The 20,390-nt window shown below is 40.3% G+C and overlaps 1 protein-coding gene across 1 annotated transcript; it reads left to right on the top strand.

Annotated features, from left to right (window-relative positions):
• The first annotated feature begins 1,177 nt into the window (after positions 1 to 1,177).
• On the top strand, positions 1,178 to 13,290 carry LOC109097717 (transcriptional activator MN1-like). Its single transcript, XM_042733258.1, has 4 exons — positions 1,178 to 1,801; positions 2,051 to 5,194; positions 10,749 to 10,812; positions 12,001 to 13,290. Exons 2-3 carry the CDS (start codon positions 2,092 to 2,094, stop codon positions 10,757 to 10,759), a joined length of 3,114 nt encoding a protein of 1,037 aa, XP_042589192.1. The 5' UTR covers positions 1,178 to 1,801; positions 2,051 to 2,091; the 3' UTR covers positions 10,760 to 10,812; positions 12,001 to 13,290.
• The last annotated feature ends 7,100 nt before the right edge of the window (positions 13,291 to 20,390 follow it).

Below are 20,390 nucleotides of genomic sequence, written 5' to 3'. Positions count from 1 at the left end.
TAGGATTTTAGGACTAAATATCCTAATTCAATAATAATAATAATAATAATAAAGTATTAGTCTTAAATGCTTTATTTTATTTCTGTATCTGTTATTTGTGGCCACAGAACCATGTCTAAAGTGAATCTCTCCTAGTTTTCATCAGTGTTTGTTCCTGACAGCAGCACTAGATGGCACTGTTCCGCTTTGCCAAAGAAACAGGTAAAGATTTCTTATAAAGACCAGAGGGACCTACAAAATAAGTCTTATGGCTTTCAATTTATTACACTTTTATTAGTTTAATTTCTTCAGTCATACCTATCAATAAATGGCCACTTATTTTTCACCATAAAACCTTTCAGTGGCCTAATGGTTGTATCATTCCATAGTGGGTTTGCAGGACACAGTCTAGGTTGTAGTAGCCCATAAGGGTTTTTATTTCCACAATTTTGTAATCACTATTCATTAAAAAGCTTTTGTTGTAAAGATAAATAATTTGACCCATGCTGCAGCAGTGAGTTCTAAAAATACATCACAATCACCGGTTACTTACAGGAAATTAACCCTGAAGACATTCATTATCTCTGGCTGCCGTTCGTCACAGCTTGAAAATGAAGCCTGTTTCATGCATCTGCTAATTTACTAATTAACTGCTGCATATTTACTACAGTATCTGTGTATAAAGGAATATAGCTGTTTTGCATATGAAGGATTTGGGAGTGACTGAAGATTTACACTGATTTGTGTTTATTCCATACTGCATTTAAACGTGAATTGCTTAAATGTGTAGCTGTGTGTAAATAAGAGATCTAGGATTTCACACGTAGAACAATTAAATACCATCGAGCATTGATGCATATGCGGGTGTAGTTTTATAGTACACATTTTTATAATACGCTAATTGTGGGGAGAAAATGAATCCCAGTGTAAAAACGAAATCTAGCTACTATTTTATATGTACAGAATTTAATACCAAATGAAGATTAAGTCATTTAAATGATTTTTATTAGCTATCTGATCGTATACCTTGTAAAGAAAAGTATGCACTGAAGTGTAGATAAGAAATCTAGCTCTATTCGTAAAATAGAGTATCACTGAACACATTGTTTTATTATTTATCCCATATATTATATATTAATATGTTATATACATCTCTTTTAGACTTCCTTAAGCGAAGCCCCGCCCCTTGGCGTCAGACCCCGCCCCCTGCGCATGTGTGCCTGTGTCGGCATTGGTGAGAAATCAGCGCTGGAACAGATGAGGGAATGTCAAACTTGTTGCCGATGCCCGCGGCTCGACACATCCGATTCAAGGATAAACGACAAAACCCTCCTGGAGCCAGAAGCATTTGATGGAACAGCGCGTATCTCATGGACGATATTAAAGAAAATGGCGATTAATTTTTGCGCTGAATACATTTCATACTGTGACAACAAAAGGGATCCAGGGCTCTCCAGTTACTAAGAGCGCGCACCCACAGCGGTGCATCGAGCCTCCTCACAGGACTGAACGCACGCGCGAAGTTCTCCTCAGAGGACCGTCGATTTAATGCATTTATCGACTCTTTTTGAATTATTGTAAGTGTTTTTAATATAGAATAATTAGTCGGGATCGCGCGCATTGCATTGGAGATGTGAACATGGGACATGTGGTCCGCGCGCTGGTTTGCACTCCTCTGGATTTGTGTTGAACGACTTGGAGACGTTACGCATCGAATAACGATGTAAACGAGGAGTTTTTTTAAGATGTGCATTTTTCAGGGTCGTTGCTCTAAGGATATACAAAGAGGAGTTCGCGTTTTCACGCTTATGCTGGAATTGAGGTACTTCCAATTGTCATCTGATCTCTTACTTTCGAATCATTTAATATTGATCAATAAGCACATGCATGCGAAACGTAAACTTTATTTTTTTTATTATTATTAATATGTTATTGACAATATATAATATTTACATTTTAAATCGGTTGCTAACGTGGGCCCCTGAAAGACACAAAAGAATAAATAATATTTAAAAGTAAAAAAAAAAAAAAAAAAGCATTGTTTGATTCAGTTGTGTCTTTTTATTTGCAGTGACAAACAAACAAAAGGAATTAATTCCCAGTAGACTGAAAATGAACTCTAATTATAACAGTGCCGGATTTCATATGAAAGGGCCGTCGGTAGCTGTGGAGCCCATGATGGGTCCTCTAAATGAATCCCCCATACAGGGACTCAACTTCGTCTCAAATAGAGACCAGTATGGATTCCAGACTCATGGCCATGGGGATATGCTCGCTATGGGAGTTCAGCCACAACATCAACTCCACATGCAAGGACCGTTCAACCATCAACCTCCTAACCACGAGCAGCATTCACATCTGTACCAGGACAGCGTCCCCTCTTGCTTGCACGGGGACAGACACATGGGTTTCAATAACAACAACGCAGGTCACCCGCATATGTTTGAAGGGGGATTTGGTCAGCAGCTCGCTGAGGCGCAGTCGCGAGAATGCATCTCGCAGCAGCAGCAGCAACAGAGAATGGCCGCCATGCCTGAATTTCAACCGCACGGCCATCCTAACGGTACCCACGCCGTTCCAGCGCCGTGTCTTCCTCTAGACCAGTCACCAAACCGCGCCGCATCGTTCCACGGCCTGCCGTCCTCGTCCCCAGAAACCCACAGACTTGAACATTACAGGCTTTTCCCACAGGGCAGGATGGGGGGATCCGAGCACTGTTTTCCCTGTGATCCTCTGACGGGGAATTTCGACATGACAGGATTCTCCACTGCGGACTCTTCAGAGCACAAACTGCCCTATTGTGAAACGAGTAACCAAGTGGTCGGGGGTCATTTTTCCACATGTAATCGAAGTGGCTCCCGAGGGCCCATGATGGGCGGCTCTAAAGTTGACCAGCAGCTACCTCAGCAGAACGTATTTTCAGACCGATTCGGGAACAGGGGGAAAATGGATCCGGGGGTTAACGCTAGACACCACCTCATGCCGCAGCAAAGACCGGGACCCGTCGCCAGACAGAACCCTGGTTCCCCTGCGCTTCCCCGGTTTTATCACACTCCAGACTATGTAGCGAACAATACGGACGTTCAAGGTGGCGGCCCTATGGTTCACGTTCAGCACGGCCACCTGGACCGGCCCATACATAGACTGAACAACCATAACATGCATCCCTTCGGGGAACCGGTGTTTGATGTCCCCCAGCTAGCCCCTCAGCCCCCACATCACCCTCACCTCAGCTCACTGCCTTATTTGAATATGGCAAAAAGGCCACGGTTTGATCTCCCAAACGGTTCTGCTGGAGAGAGCTGCAGCCCCCTAAGCAACAGCTTACATAATCGGCCCAATCTTGAGAACCACCTCTCCCCCTCGGCTTTCCCTTCTCCCATGGGGGACTTTGCATCTCATGTGACGGATGGGTTTCCATCAGGCCCCCTACCCTTGAGCTCCGGCCCACAGCAACAACAGCAGCAGCGGCAGCAGAACGCGGCGATGATGATCAAACAAATGGCATCGAGGAGCCAGCAGCAGAGAATGAGACAACCCGACCTGCAACAGTTAAGTCTCCACGGGGACGTCACATCAAACGGCATGGTCTGCCGAGGCCCTTTGGGTAGTGTGTCTCAATCCAATTTCGAGAAGAAGCATAATTTTCATGGAAACTTTGACAGCCCCCACCTACCTCAAGAAAACTCATGGTTTCCTGAGCCGCAGCAGCATTGTAGAGAAACAAACACTCATGCCTTGGAGCAGGCAGAGAATGGACACAACATTATTTTTAGGCAAGGCGTCACAAGCATGGACATGCAGTCTTTGAATTCTCCGGGAGCGCATCATCCGTTTGAAAATAATGTCAGCAATCCTCTGCATATGCAGTCTCCTGACGAGAGCAACATGCAGTCAGGCGCACCCACGGACAGGAGGCCGGCTGAATTCGGAGGAATGGCGATGAGGAGGCAGCACAGCTTCCCTCCTGGAGGGCCGAGTCAACAGGGAGCCCCCCAGAGCAATCCTCCAGGATTTAGCTCCTCTCCAGGGAACTATCCCGCCCATCCCGAGTACCTCTCCAGCCAGCACCTGTCAGTCAATAAGCTTGGGGCCCTCTCTTTGGGGAATTTGAACAAAGCCAGTACAAAAGATAGTGTGTTTGGCCAAAGCTGTCTGGCAGCTCTTTCCACGGCCTGCCAGAATATGATCGCCAGCCTTGGGGCCCCGAACCTCAATGTGACTTTTAATAAGAAAAGTCAAAATGAGGCCAAACGCAAAGCAGGCCAGGTTGAGCAGGACATAAATAGCAGTGGCAGTAGCGGCCCAGGGGCAGAGTATTTCCAGGGCAATGCTTCTCAGAATAGTCAAACGCCTTGTTCTGGGAATAACAACAATACGACGGCAGGTCAAAGTGGTATGGGCCAGATGGCGAAAAGGGAAGCGAGCACCCTTTCCCCGAACGACAACATGGAGTCTGGATGTGAGGGAAAAATGGCAACAGGCAACGGCAAGGGGAGGGGGAAGAAGAGACGCGACAGCGGGCACATCAGTCCCGGAAACTTCTCCCCTCCGTGCGGCGGTAACCCCGTCGTCAGTCCGAGTCAGCAGGGTTCTGCTTTGAATGTGGGCATGGAGGGCCGCGGTAAGACCCCGGAGAGGTCCCTGGTCTCCCCTTCCTTTGGAAAGCCCGACCTCGCCACCTCGATGGACAGCGGAATTCAAAGTGTGGGCAAGTCGGATGGCGTTTCACCATGCATGGATTATTTAGACGAAGCCAGCCCCAACTACAGCACCGAGGACCCGAGGCCTTGCAGAGCTGGCGTGAAGTGTAATTCTGAAAACAGGGCTGGCTACAGTGACAATCCGTGCATGGAACAGGTGCGGACGCCACTGAGCAACCCGGGCCAGGACGAGGTTCATCCTCTGGAGATCTTGCAGGCTCAGATCCAGCTGCAAAGACAGCAGTTCAGCATCTCTGAGGACCAGCCGATGGGAGGGAAAACGGGCAAAAAGGCCGACTGCCAGGCCGGTCTGAATGGAGAGTGCACCTTGGCCAGTTCCAGCCCGGTCGCAGGCAAGGGCTCTGTGAATACCATTGACCTTGACTCTCTCATGGCAGAGCAGCAAGCCACCTGGTATGTCCCTGGCAACAAGGCTCTGATAGAGGACCCCAGTAATGACAAGTGCCTGGGATTCTGGGATAGAGCACGGGGCCAGAGTGACAACAAAGAAGGTAAACTTCATTGACTTGCAGTGAGAGCATGATGAATTGGTGTTTTTATGGACTGTTGAGTTTACTTTGATGGCTTAATGGTTGAATAATGAACAACCCAAGGTAGCTTAACCTCGGGCACAGGGACCCATTTACAACTAATCTGTCACCCAGAAGTGAGCTTTAATTAGCACACTTTAAAACACTCAGTCTTGAGCTGACAGAAAACAGGATGCAAAATAATAATTAACTCACTGACAGAAGAGAAAGTTTGTTTGGCTCTGCAATTTGCATTGCAATAAGTCACAATAAAATATAAATGTTAATAAATAAAAATTTTTATAGAATTAATTGGGTTTATATATATACACACACACACGTGTATTTGTGTATATAAATATATATGCATACATATATGTATATACACACACAAAAGTATATATGAAAATTAATTAGATTAAATTATGGGAAAATATTATTAGTTTAGATTAGATTAATTAGATTAGATTATTAGTAGTATTAGTAATAATATTTCTGATATTTTTGAATATTTTACACAAGACATGCAAGGGACTAACATAATGCAAACTGAATGTTTTGATTCCAGTTGTACTTACATTTAAGTTTTATCTTACTATAACACAAAGAGAATCTGTAGTAAGATTTTAATGAGATTTAAGTACAAATTACAGATCCTCTTTGTGTTAAATCTAAGTGCAAATAAAGTGGAATCAAAACCTCCAGTAACTTGTGCAGTTTTCTTCTCAAAACAGTGCTGCATTTAGAAAATTTGTCTGCAGTGTTTAATATGTTCCTGGTAGCGTAAGTGTTTTTACCCCAGGCTTTCTTATCAAATAATTTACTGGAAACTTTACACGGCTGTTCAGATGTATTGTCAACGGTGTAAAATATCAGTCAAGAGCATCGTAGGTCACAGAGCTCCAGTTCCTTGAATTTCTTGTTGAATGCCACAGCAAATACACGGGTGTTATTTTGGCAACAAACGTTGTCTAAGGAGGTTAGAACAGCCAAGTTTGCGATTAATTTGACTGCAGGCACGTTAGAGCTCGCAGTGGCGTTATTAACCCGTGAGGCCTGACAACAGCGCTGCGCGAGGGTTAAACGCAGGCGTTAGGCACATGGCCAAGATTCAGTGTTGTTTTACCTCAGAATACTCTTTCCTGTCACTTCACGCTTCGTGACTGGTCCCGTCGGCCCTATAATTGTGTGCCATCAGATATGTCATAATCAGACATGTGACATGGTATTCATGAGGGGATGTGTTTGATTTTCACGATAGTCAGGAGGAGGGTCAGAATTATTTTCTTAACAGGAATATCTCAAGAACTTGTAACTTAAAACATCCAAATGCTGTAACATAGCCAGTTGCACAGTAAAAAAAAAAAAAAAAAAAAAAAAAAAAATACACACCAGAGACCACAAATCTGTTTTTGCATTTATCTCTATTTCCATCTTTTGCACCGGGTATTGAATTCCTTACTTTATTATTTTTTTTTGAATTTAATTTTTTTTTTTTTTTTAAATGCAGTAGCTTTCTCTCTGTGCACATCAGACTTTTATAAAGTTTTGTAGCAGTTTTAATCAAAATAATGTGTTGAGCTGTTTTTATTTTATTATCTGCTTTAGATATGTTTTATTATTTCATTTTAACAGCTTGATGGAAGATAGTTACTGTATAAAACTCTGCAATAATTTCAGGGACGTGATTTAAATGCATCTCAACCAAATGTAGAACAGATGCAATCTGCAAAAAGCACGTTATCAGAATGCAGTCCGATCAGAAAGCTCCAACTCTTGAGTGTTTATTCACTATTTTGCCTAATAAATGGAGAAGGTTGTCAGATGCAATTTCTCAGATGGGGCTGTCGGATATTCTGACAGCTTTGTGGCTCTGAGAATAAACACTAAAGGCCAGAACAGACAGAAAACAAAGGAGAAGATGCAATGGTCTCCTGGGAAAACGACTCAAAACAACACTCCACAAACAGGCTGAGAACACAGGTATAGGGATGCGTTTTGTGAGAAAGGGACGTCAGCAGTGTGAAGAGAAAAGAGGGCTTGATATCTATGTGGAAAATATCAGCAAACAGTGTACACTCCAAACGCTGTGTAACTTGCAGATCCTTTACAAAAATGAGCTTCCATGTCTTTGAACCTTTTCCCTGTTTGTCAGAAAAGCCAGATATCTCAGTGGCTCTGGAAAAACAAATTTGTAAACAGTGTACACTTTGTGCAAGTTGCATATCCTAAAATAACCATCAATGCCTTTGAACGTTTCCTCATTTATCAAAAGTACTCATTTGTTGTAATTGTGGCTGTCATTTGCATACAATATAGGCTCTTTATATTTAATTGTGTCAGTTTTACAGCTAATATCTGCAGTTTGCATGATGGATAGCAATTTGAGCATTGCATACGCAGATGCACACCTTTCTATGGGAGTGTTAGTTTGCCGAGCAGAATTAATTAGTGTCTTCTTGTGTCCGTGTGATACACTGCATTTTTCCGTGAGGAATGTCAGGGTGGAAATGAAAAAAAAAAAAAAAAAAAAAAGCATGATCTTGTCTTGGCATGTATTGAATTCCGCTTTTGCATTTTGTCGAGGGACATGCCTGTATTGTCAGAGATGCATCACTTTGATTTGTGCATCATCTCTCAGTGCTAAACATTAAAGAGCAGTTCAGCTGAAAATTAAAATTCTATCATTGTTTATCCACCATTATTTTTTTCTTTTTTTGGTTAAGCATAAATGGAGATGTTAAGCAGAATGTCCAAGCTGCTCTTTTCCATTCAATGAAAATAGATGTTTTTGTATCACCAAACCTTAACAGAAGTCTCATTTGCAATATTCTATCACTGAAAATTCCCATCAAAGCTCTCTTTATAATATTATCACCCAGCTTTAATCTGCTAAATGCAATTATAAGGCATGAAGATATTATAACATTAATTTCATGATTTTTCTGTAAAGAAAACACTTTGAAACAGTGTGTATTGTTAAAACGCTATACAAATACATTTGACTCGACCTGACACAAATATAATTTGTAGTCACATTCTTAAAATGTATTTTTAATAAAAATTCAACCACTAAAGAGATTTGAGAGCTTCTTTGGAGAGGATGATTTGTGTGTTTAACAAAAAATAGCGCAAGTTTGTTTGTCTTGAGGGTAAAGAGTAAATTCTGATTAAATTTTAATTTTGGGCTAAAGTACGTCTTTAACAATTAAACATTACAACGGAAAAGGAGATATTAGTCAGATTGTTAAAGCTGCTCTTTTCCATAAAACTAAAAAAGGATGTTGATTTTTATACTACCAAACTCAGACAAAAAAAAAAATCTATATTCTATATATGCTATATTCAATTATTTAAAAAAAAATATCCCATCAAAAAGCTCTGTATTACTCTATATTCTGTATTACTCTATATATATCGCCTAGCTGTAATCTGTTAAATGCAATTATAAGGAATTAAGATATAAACATTAACATTATGGCTTTCTCTAAAGAAAATGCTCTGAAACATTATGTATTGTTAAAAGCAATATACAAATAAATTTTACTTCATTTGACACTTATAATTAAAAATTAAACAAAAAAAATCAAAAAAAACAATAAAATAAATTTGAGCTTTGATGGAGAGGAAGATTTTTGTTGACAAAGTAAACAAAATAAAGGAAAAAAAACATGATTTTGATTGACTTGAGAGTAAGGAAATAATGACAAAATTTTGACTTTTGGCTAAAATGCTCCTGTAAGTAAGAAAAATTGCAGTGAAAAAGAAGATATTAGGCAGAATGTCCAAGCTGCTCTTTTCCATAAAACTAAAATTAATTTTTTCATACCGCCAAGCTTCAACATAAGTTTAAATACTATATCTTTTTAGACATGAAAATATTCAGATACTCTTAGCATTAACATATTGATTTCATGTGACACTGCTTTGAAACCATGTGTAGTGTGAAAAGTGGTATAGGAATAAATTTGGTTTTCATATTCGATTTGTAGTTACTTTTTCAAAAAGTTCAACTGAACAGAGAGCTTAGGTGGAGGGGAAGATTTTCGTTTAATAGAAAGTAAAGAAGAGAAAAGAAAATAGCATGAGGGTGAGTGAATAATGGCTACATTTTAATCTAAAATGCATCTTCGAAGATTAAAAATGCATGTTTTGTGGCTGTTCTTAAAGCCGCGGGCCCATTACGGATAGGTCATCTCTCAAGCTCCGATCCCAGATGTAAATTTTCCGCGTCACCTCATATGTTGTTGTTGTCATCATACGTGTCTCTAAGATCATTAATGGTTCTTCTTAGCAACCCCACCCACAGAAACATAAACCAACAAGTTTCTCCCCCCTCATTTGTAAGTGACCAGAGCCTGCCTGTGAACGGCATATGGAGCTGAAGGGTGTTGCTTTTCCAATGCGTACGCTTTAGTGCATGTGTTGCGCTGGCCAACAGAACATGTCTAAGAGCCAGACAGAGCAGTCAGCCATCCAGACAGCAGTCAGCCATCCAGACTGGGCCCCACAGCTGGCCCGCTTTCCCAGCCCTTCCCCTCTCCAGATCCAGGGCCGGCGCTCATGAAGGCGATCCCTGTCCGCTGCGCGCCGGCGGAGGAGGAGGGGGGGGGGGGGTGAACGGCCCCAGGGCTCTGATGTGAAACTCCTTTAGTGCTTTGGGCCCTCGAAAACTGTGAAAAGCTCTTTCATATCCCTTGGCCTGGGTCCCGCGCTCTCTTTAGAATATTTTAGAATAATTTCATTCTAATTTGTCAATGGAAATTCAAACCATATAACAGCATATAAAAACAGGTTCTAGGGGGACTAGTTTATGTAAAAGAGCGCGCCGGTGCCAAGTTATTTCCACGCTCTTGTGTGGGGAGGCACCCACTGCGTCCCCTGCAGTTCTGTTGGCTGCTGTTGAGAGACTCGCAATATAAGCGCTTAACAATGATATGGACACAATCCCGGCGTTTGAGTAATGAAGTCTGCACTGTCGGGATGATTCGCAAGATGGAATTTAAAAGAGCAGTTCGTGCAAAAACGAGCGTTCTGTCACTGTTTGCTCGCCCTCATTTCTTTACGAACCGTAGGGTTTCTGTGGCACACAAAAGAGAGTTTGAAGAGGGTCCTGGCTGCTCTTTTCCACAACACTCAACTCCACACAAAACTGAATGGGGAGTATGAATAGTGAATGTCATTTAGGGGCTATATACATATATATGTGTATGTATATGTATATGTTTTTTTTTTTATTAAAAAATACTCATAACTGGGGTTAGGTAGGGCTTTCTTTTTACATCTATTCTATATTTGGTCAAGTTGCATTTAAATCATGCCCTTTAAATTATACATTAAAATATAAATTGTCTATCTTCCATTCATCTGTCAAAATAGAAAAAGATCACAAAAACTATGTGTGTGTGTGTGTGTACACAAGATTTATTCCTAAACTATTCATTCCTATCCCTTCACAGTAATGTTTCATCCTCATTTATTTTTCGTTATTCCAGACGTGAGATGTGATTGTAATGTGTTTCATGTCTCCTCACAGGACATGGGTAGGAGCGCTCCTCTGCTGGCTCTCCTTAGCGTTTCACAAAAAAAAAAAAAAAAAGGTAAGACAGTCCAGTCTATCAGATATATGTCAGTCAGTCGGGTTTCAGAAGTAAAATGCTATTTTAAATAGAACTTTCAAAATATGTTTACCATGAGCTCTGAAGTGATTTACTTATGTGATTTCAAATTCATGCAAAAAAAAAAAAATCATCTTTAGTAGCCAAATTCTCTGTGAAGATCCAAGAGAACAAACCACCAATCAGAAAGCTCACTGTTACCATGGAAACAGAATTTGCTCCAAAAAAGCTCATCAGTCACTGCCCACTCCCATGAAGCATTGCGAATGATGTAATCAAGTCAGCTTCCTTAGACTCTCAAACTATTTCTATATTAGAATGTTGCAATAAACATTTAAATGTATATAATATATTTAAAATCATAATGTTGTTTATAATAGATGATTCATTGTAGTCATGAATTTTTATTAGTTTTTAAAAATATGTCTGTATAGTTATTTGAATTCATTTTAATTTCAGTTTTAGCTTTATTTATTATAGTGATTCAAGTTAAAATGAATGAAAATGATAAATTAATTCCACAGCTTCTTAAACTATGTATATATTTTATTTAAAATATATAATTATATTTAAAATCATTTTAGTGTTATTTTAGTGTCATTGAGAAACTACAAAAGTTTGTATTTTTAATTTCAGTTCAATTTTATTTTTGTCATTTTTAGTAGTTTTTGCTACTTTTGAAAACATCTACATTCTACAAATGAGAAATGTTTCCTTGCCAACTAAGCTGGAGTTAAGCAAGTTTTAGGTTTTTTATATTTTATTTCAGTTACATCATTTTAAGTAATTTTTATGGTTTTAGTTAACTTTAATAACCCTTATATTATGATTCTATACTAGTCCACAGTTTTATATTTTACCAGTGTTTTTGATGTGAATACATCATTCACAATGCATCATGGGATATGAATTCCTTTTGACCAGAGTTTGTGTTGTTGTAGTTCATCTCAGAGCTCGCTGGTTTGGCTATTTTTTTCAAATGTGAAAAATACCTCGCAAACCAAGGCCGTCGTGTGCCGTGATCTGTACCGACTTGTTTAATTTCCACGGAACGAGCCGCAGCCGCCGCGCCATCTGTCTCCCGCCGTATGAGCGAGACGGCTCCCGTTGCTATTCCTGCGAGCCGTCCATGGCGACAGGATGACTGACGTGTGTCGCATCTCTCCACAGGTGCTGCACGATCTCGCTGTGAGGGTGGGGGTGGGACCTGGAGGAAGCCACCCGCGGTGTCCGGAAACCTCGGGACGCGGGGGTGGGGAGGGGGGACGGAGGGGCCCCTGCTGTTCCTCTCACTTCCAGATGCGACTTAAACTCATCCAGAACAACTCTAACCACTTTGGGACCTCGCTGGCTGCTTTCCGTAACTGTAAGGATGATGGCTGGCTTGGTGTTTTCCAGCAGTAATTGGATACTTTTTTTTTTTTTTACTAGCCCCAGAGAAACCACAAACTCTCCGGGTGTCCGTAGAGCGAGTCTTCAGGCCAACAAAGTCTCTTTAGATGGACTGGAGACGAGAGACAATGGGATACAGGAAATACACAAGCACACCAGACTGGAATCTTGGACAGCGAGGCTCAGTTGCTTTTAGTGTATTTTTATCTTCTATAAAGTTCCACTTTTGCTGGGATTACCTCATTTTTTTAAGACTTGCAAGTGAGGGTTTAACTAGTTAGTCTGAGAGCGCGCCGTTCTCTCTATACATATTTATTATCCCTGTTTGTTCGGCGAAGCTTCTTTATTTGTGAACTTGCGTTTAATCCATCTTTTTCAGTTACGTTATCTTCTCTCTCTTTTTTTTTTTTTTTTTTGGTTTTGTTTCCAACTCCCAGAATTCTGAAAGCGAGCCGCCATCCAATAAAGACCGAATTCCTTCGCACGAGAGGGAAGCAGCGTGTTATAAAGCTTCCCATTCTCCGAGGTCTCCAGCAGCAGGCTCTGTGTCTGTGGTGGGTCAACCTTTTGACTTTGAAAGGCCAGTGGGGGTTCTGTCCTCTCCCTACTGTTTTTGGAAATTTGATATTCACCCTGAGAACATCCCTTTGTGACCTGCCTGGCCGGCATCGGAATGCCATTGTTTCAAGTCGAAACTCTCCTTTGCTTGGGTTTTCCCTCTTTACCAAGCCTCCATTGAGACCCTGAGCTTCCCTCTGCCTTTAAACCAACTGATGGTGAATATGTTTAGTCAGAAATTGGCAGGCTATTCAAGCGAGGACAATAGTTGGAGACAAAAGACTTTCCTTTTAAGAAAATAGGTTTTCTTCTGGAGAGAAAAAGGTCTTTAACCAATTTTTTGGTCTTCGACACCTCTCTGTTTCCTTGTTCTACCTCTTTTCTCCGTTTTTCTCTCATTATTGTGATATACACGAAGCTTAAAGTGAAGTTATTTGTGCCCGCAGAGTTTTTTTGTAAATAACCTGTATATTATGAATCACTTATTAACAATAAATATGTTGTAAATTATGCTTTTTTCCCGATTCCTCTGTCCTCTGCTGCCATCTCATTCAATATTTTCCTATTAAATGTAGCGTTCTTCCCAAGAGAAATCCTAAATTAGCACGCTCTCCATAGCTAGCGCTTGAAGATTGTTTTAAAAGGACGATTACATCCATTTTTGTTTGATTAGGGGGCACCGGGTTTGAGATCCGCCTGAGAAATGCTGTCTTTATGTTTACCCAGAACTAATCTTAAACAGTGGGAAAATACTTTCAACTGAGAGTGAGAGAGAGAAGTCAGATGAGGAGACTGTTTGTGAAATGCTCGGCTACAAATCTCCAGTGGTTTGGACGAGCTTCGAGACCTCTGGCTTTGGGTGGTGAAGTCTCCCGAGTATTGATCGTGATTTCTCCGGTATTCTTTATGTAAATCATTGCTTATTGATAGTGGAACTAGGTCAAGGATGTAAAGTGCAAATTACAGTGTGTTCGCGAAGGGCCATTTCTAAACCTTGGAAACCATTTCCTAGAAGAATGTATAAAGTGCATGTGTACGCACACAACATGTGCTGATTACACTAAGCAGATGTTATAGTTCAGCGCTCCTCAACTGGTTTTGTTTTAGCACTCATATTGAACAGAAATAACACACTGACATTTAGTACTATTGCCATGAACTGCATAGGCCCGAGAAGGAATATGCAAAATGATTTACATGACACAAACAACTTTGTAAATGCATAAACATCAACAGAATGTGATGTACCAACTTAACACATGAAACAAAAACTTTGGGTTTAATTAGCAGAAGAATTAGTGACATGACTTTGTGCCCTATATATATATATATATATATATATATATGTGTGTGTGTGTGTGTGTGTGTGTGTAAAATCAGTTTTTAATATGATTAAGTGAGACATAATGACATCAGGAGGTTAGATTAATTAAAATGTAGAGTATGCTGATCAATTAAACCTAAATCTGGGGCTTTCTAAAAATCTGCAGATCTAATTTCAGCATTTAGAAACTTGTCTCATCTTCTTTGTGCTTTAAATCGACAAACTTTTTTTCCCCACCAAAATCTTATTTATTTTTTCAATAATCAATCAATAAATGCATTAATATATAATTTATTAAAATATTTTTTTTTCAAACACATCTAGAATATAGATGCATGCACTCAAATTTTATATATATATATATATATATGTGTGTGTGTGTGTGTGTGTGTGTGTGTGTGTGTGTGTGTGTGTGTGTGTGTGTGTGTGTGTGTGTGTGATTGCACAGCCTCAGATGAAAACATGGTGTTTTCTCCTCTTCTACAAGTTGATAAGCCTGTTCATTTTATTACCCCAACTATGCATGGCTATATAACAAGCTGCATGTTATTATTTGAATTTAGCATTACTGTTGATGATCAGACCAGACCTGCAACAGATTGTTTGGTTGTAGCCCATCAGTTGATTTTGACATATATTATTTAAACCAAAAATCTTGAGAAATAGAGCATAAATGTAACAAAAACTTGTGCTGAATTCCAGTTGCAATGTCACAGTGTCATATCAGCAGTCAAGTGTTTTGTGCTCTCTACACGTCTTCGCTGATATTTGCGTCTCTATTCCAGCGCAACAGAGAGAAGCAGTCAATACCATGGCGATTCTGATTCCCAGGAGTGACGCACCGTCTAAGAGACGGAATCTCTAACAGGAAACGCAGTCTGAAAAATGTCCTAGTGCAGTTAGGCCGAAGGTGCATTTTCTTTGGCTGGCGCCAGACATTCTTGCTCTTGTTTTTCCAATTTACTGGAGCTACAGTGAGACAGTTTTCCCATTTGGAGATGACTGCAAATCTCTGCTTTTACTATTGTTGATTGTCATTACGAGAGCCGCTTTTAGGCGTATTTACGAAAAACTAATTTGGTTCTGGTGCCAACGTGAAAAAACGTTCAAGCGCAGACGAGTTTCTAAATGCTCAAATTAGATCTGCACATTTTGAAAGCCCCAGAGTTAGGTTTAATCGATCGGCAAACTCCACATTTTAATTAATCCGGCCTCCTGATGTCATTACGTCTCACTTAAGCTTATTAAAAACTGATTTGATTTGTTCTGCATCCAACATTAAGCCATTTTGCTCTTCCAGGCAAGATAACGCTCGGGTTCTCCGTGTTTGTTTAAGACGCCAATGGCTTTGCCATTCCCCACGCAGCGCGTGTGTCGGCCAGAGCGAGACCACATGGTTAAGTCCTCACATACATGTTAATATGCAACACAAGTGGCTCTAAAATTGCAGGCCTTTGAGAGCTTTGACAGTCTGTGCATTCATTCAGTCCCAAAGCAGGTTTTCCTATTCATCTCTGCTCACAGAGGAACACCATGGTGGGACTGCTGGAGAACGGGACAGAGAGTGGAGGAGGAGAGGGAGGAGGGGAATCTAAGCCCAGCTTGGCTTCAAGAATGGGATTCAGCAATTGGTGTGCAAATGGCAGTGTCTCCCACAGTCCGGCGATCCCCAAGGAGCCCAACAGTGGAGGGCCACTGGCTTGGGTCTCTTGTCTGTCCTCTGAATTTTTCATAGGTCAGCCTTCACAATACACACTTAAATAGCTGGGCAGAGCCGATGGAAATCAGCAAAGAGAGAGAAAGAGAGGGGGTAAATTCACCCCCTACCTCTCGAACAATGGGAATAAACAAAGATTTTGCTATCTTTTTAAGGAGAGCTCATCCAAAAGCAAGCTGCTTGAAAGGGGAGAGACGTTTGAGTTTTTTTCTTTTTTTTCAGGAGAGCATGAGGAAAGGGGGATGGAGTGGATCTCTTGTGCTTGGGAATGCTTCACAATCCTTATATTTTTCTTTCCGTCCCCATTAGGGTGGACGTGCACCCGGGTCGTCTGAAACTTCCTTTTGTTTGCGCTCTATGGGCCGAGGAACCCGGTGGCATTGGCTGCTTCAGGCTGCTTGGATTCACTTAACGCTTCTATTATCTCTAATGGTTTTGGATGGGTTGTAAAGACTTTCATGTGTTTTATCTGGTTGGGTGGCGGTGGGAGGGAAACCGCGAGACGTAATTGACTGATTGTTATATGTAGCATTCATTGAGAAAGTAAAAGCGCTGAATGTCATTGAAGACATAGTAGCATTTACTAACATTTGCATTTGCATTAAATATGTGCATGTGAAGTGTGCCGCTGATTTATTTGGCAGGTTGTAGATCATCCAGACCAGCGGCCCTCAGCTAGTTTGGCTTCAGGACTCTGGTTTTAGATTGGACGTCAAATCATGACTCAATACGGTTGCCGAGTTATTTATCGTGAAATGTTTTCTTTGGTTTATTATTGGTTTAATGCAAGCGGTTCTCTATTAGTTAACATCCTAATGGCACTTGCTCAGCTGGAAGCACACTGCATGCATCATCTGCACATTGTTTTAGTCAATCACCTGAGCCGTAAATGTCACGTGACTAATTACCCAGCATTTATTACGTCCTGACAGTGCTGATTTACTGATGGCACCAGGGGCCCTTCATTATCGATTATCCTGAACTGTGACGTCAATTTCACGCTTTTAAGAACCCCAAAAAAACTATCAGGAACTTGTAAAACACATTCTATATAATATATATATATATATATACTTTGGATAAATGCAAATGCATGATGTTTGCATTTTGTTTAATACACAAAACCTTGTTGCAGATAATGAAGTCTGGTTTGTATTTTCTTCTATCATGCATATTTTTGCTACGCAACCTGTTCATGTTGGTGTCTATCTAATTTGACTCGCTTTATCAAGTTACAGATTATTTCCACCTTTGACGTCAACAAAATAAGATACGGATGTGTTTTCTTTTAAAAGTTGATGAGCCTAATTTTATGCATTTGCATTTGCCAGATGCGTTTATCAAAAGCGACTTACATTGCGTTAAAGGTATACTTTTATATTTTTTTGCATTCAACATCATTTAGCTGTCCTTGACGTTTTCCGAACAGACCTGCGAGTCGTTTTTGGGTCATGACCCACCGGTTGAGGACCGCTCGTGATCCAGACCATATGGATATGGATTTGGTGGACCCCCATCCCCCCACAAGCTTGACTTGTGGTTCTTGGTCTGTTGCCGTACGTATGACTCAACATGGCTTGGGATTCAGGGGTGGAAACATCAATACAGCTTTTTCTTTTCGCCTCTTTTCTCTCTTTTTCACTCCCTTTCCCTCCAATTCCTCAAAGCCCCCCACCTTTAGCTGCTGGCTGACCTCTCCTTGTCTTCCAGAGAAGGCCTCAGCGTGTCAGGAGCTGGGGGTCTGTGATGGACTGAAAAAAGCAGCTGTGCTGACGGCCCACTGAGCGTCTCTCCCCCAACCCCCCCGTCACACTGAGCGAAGGCCTCCTGCCGTTTTCTTCTGCCAGGCAGCCACAAACTCCTCTAGCAGCCCCTCGCTGTAACCCGAGCCGCATTTCAGCTCCCCGAGCTTTGATTAGTGCAGGAAAAACTATGCTGTTTTATGCTTCTTTTGGACGAAATCAGTGCTATCAGTGCCTCAACACCTCCAGCTTGTAGCTGTCGTTTACTGTGGCGGATACCTTTAGTAAATGGTAAAACATCTTGTAAAATGGGGTTATTTCATCTTAAAATCAGTTTTCTCAATTCAAAATACCTGTGATTGCTTATCAGTTGAACTCTGAATTACATTTTTCCTGTGCAAAACTCCCACTATGATGCATGTCAGTGTAACACACTAACAACGGTCTTGTTAGTGCATTAGGTGCTTAAATGGTTGCTAAGGTGTTTCTAGGTGTTTGTGTACTAAACTGAAGAGCTCGTCCTCACGTCTGATATTTTGGCCATTTTATTTCCCGCAAGGTGAAAACTGTAATTCTGCTCACTCGCCAGCCAGAACTAGCAATACTAATCAAGTAACTACAAAACATACGAAATGGCAGAAACGCCATCTGCAGTTGCGCTAATGAACTATATATGAATGATTACTTTTTATTTTGTTAAAATTATTATACATTATTTACTAATATTATTTATTTAATTACAAATTTGTCATCAAATTAAATGTATTAGTTAATTGAGAAACAATTTTCAATACGGTTCCATTTGTTAACATGGTTAACGAACAAATAAAAGAAATGTCTAAATAATTTAATAATCTTAATCTTAGTTAATTTCAGCATTTATTAATATATTTTAAAATCAAATGTTGAATCTATTACTATTATTTAATAGACCTGAGCTGACATGAACTAAAATTAACAAAGATTGATAAATACTGTATATTGCTCGCTGCTGGTTTATTTCATGAAATGAATTATTTCATGTATTATATTAAGAAAAACTGTTGATTGAAAATTGGTGTCTAATATAATCCTTCTATCGCCGCTGTTAGCATTAAGCTACTCGATTCTGTGGGATACGTTTGTTTTACCACAGTTGACCTTTCGCAAAGACCTGCTCCCTTTTCGTTACTGTTGCTACATCCGCTCTCACGCCACACATCATGTTCTCACGCAGTGAAAAATACATTGTGGAGCAATAAGGAAACTGACAACCCGCTGACAGTCGAGACAGAGAAGGTTACGTATAAAGAAATTCTTAGCTTTTAAATTGTCATTTTTTTAAGAAATTCAAACAATAAATAAAATTTTGTGGCTCTTTAAAGTGTCATGACAGATCACTAGTGCCTCAAGCGGCATTTGAACCGATCATCTCTTCCTCTTTGCTAGTTATAGCGTGAAATAAACATCCATGAACATAAAAAGGTCTCTTCGTTCAACTGCAGAAAGACATCAATACACACCATTGTTCAAGTCCACCGATGTTAATTTAACATTACTCTCCTGTCTGGTTTGTTTATCGGACATAATGGCAGATTCACTAATAATTTGGTCAGATTGCCTGTCAGTCAAACTCCCTGCAAAGGGTCAATTAAAAGGTTTAATTTAATTTTATTAAACTTTACTTGTTTCTATAGATCTGTGCTGGATGCTAAAGTCTGCAAAGATCTGCTAGCATTGCTGCATTAAATTCCTGTTGCTTTCAGACTCAGTTTTAAGAAAATCTCTACTCTAGTAGGCTTTGTTTATGACCCTGAAGTCTCTAGCTGATGTAATGCATTATTATTAAGAAAAAAATTAATTATTGAACATTGTCTCATATAAAACTTCTATTGCACACAACTGCTATAAACACTGATAAAGGCAGAACTTTGTTGGTTTAGTGTTGTTCGTTAGTTTATTAAGGATTAAAAACACAATGGCTAAATAATAATACTAATTCAAGTAATGAAATGCAGTTGTTTCTATAGGTGTGTGCTGGATGCTAACATCTGCAGAGCTGCTAGCAGTGCTGCGCTAACTTCCTGTTGCTTTTTCAGTCAAGATCTCTACTCACTTGGGGTTTGTTTACGATTCTCATGTCTCTAGCTGATTTAATGCATTATTATTGTTATTATTAAGATTAAATGTATTTATTGAACATTGGCGTCTTATATCATACTGCTGTCGTCGCTGTTAGCATTAAGCTACATGATTCTGTGTGCTACAGTTAAAAAGGTTTTAAAAGGCAAAAGGTATAGTGTTTTTTGCACAGTTAGATGCACAAGGACCGTAATAAAAGATGGTAATTCAACTTATTAAAATTGATTTGTTTCTACAGGTATGCTGGAAGCTAACTAGCAGTGCTGCGACTTAGCAACTTCCTGTTGCTTTTAGACTCCGTTTTAAGGATAGATACAAAAGTCAACGTCTTTACTTACTCGGGCCTTGTTTATGACTCTGAAGTCTCTAGCTTTGTAGCCAGTGCTACAAAGAGATTCAGCGAAATGCAAACAGTCCATTTGCTTGGCTCTCAGATAAACCCCAGCAGAGAGGTGCTTGATGATTAATTAATCAGCGAACTGGCAGTCTTGACTGAATAATTCATCCCATGCCCTGTCTGTAATTTCTGCATCTCCATATTAGATTCCGGATCTAACGGGGAGCGTGCGGCTCGGCGGCGAGGTTACCTGCTCCGAGGCCCCTGTCATTCACATGCCTAATGAGATGACAGACTCAAAAGTATCTGATTCGCTTTCTAAAATAATTAACCCAAACCTTTACAAATTGGCTCAGCTGACGCAATGCC

Source organism: Cyprinus carpio, chromosome B10, assembly GCF_018340385.1.
Source record: "Cyprinus carpio isolate SPL01 chromosome B10, ASM1834038v1, whole genome shotgun sequence".
Lineage (NCBI taxonomy): Eukaryota > Metazoa > Chordata > Actinopteri > Cypriniformes > Cyprinidae > Cyprinus > Cyprinus carpio.
The sequence above is the reverse complement of the archived record's forward strand: the minus strand, read 5'-3'. Positions and strand labels throughout refer to the sequence as shown.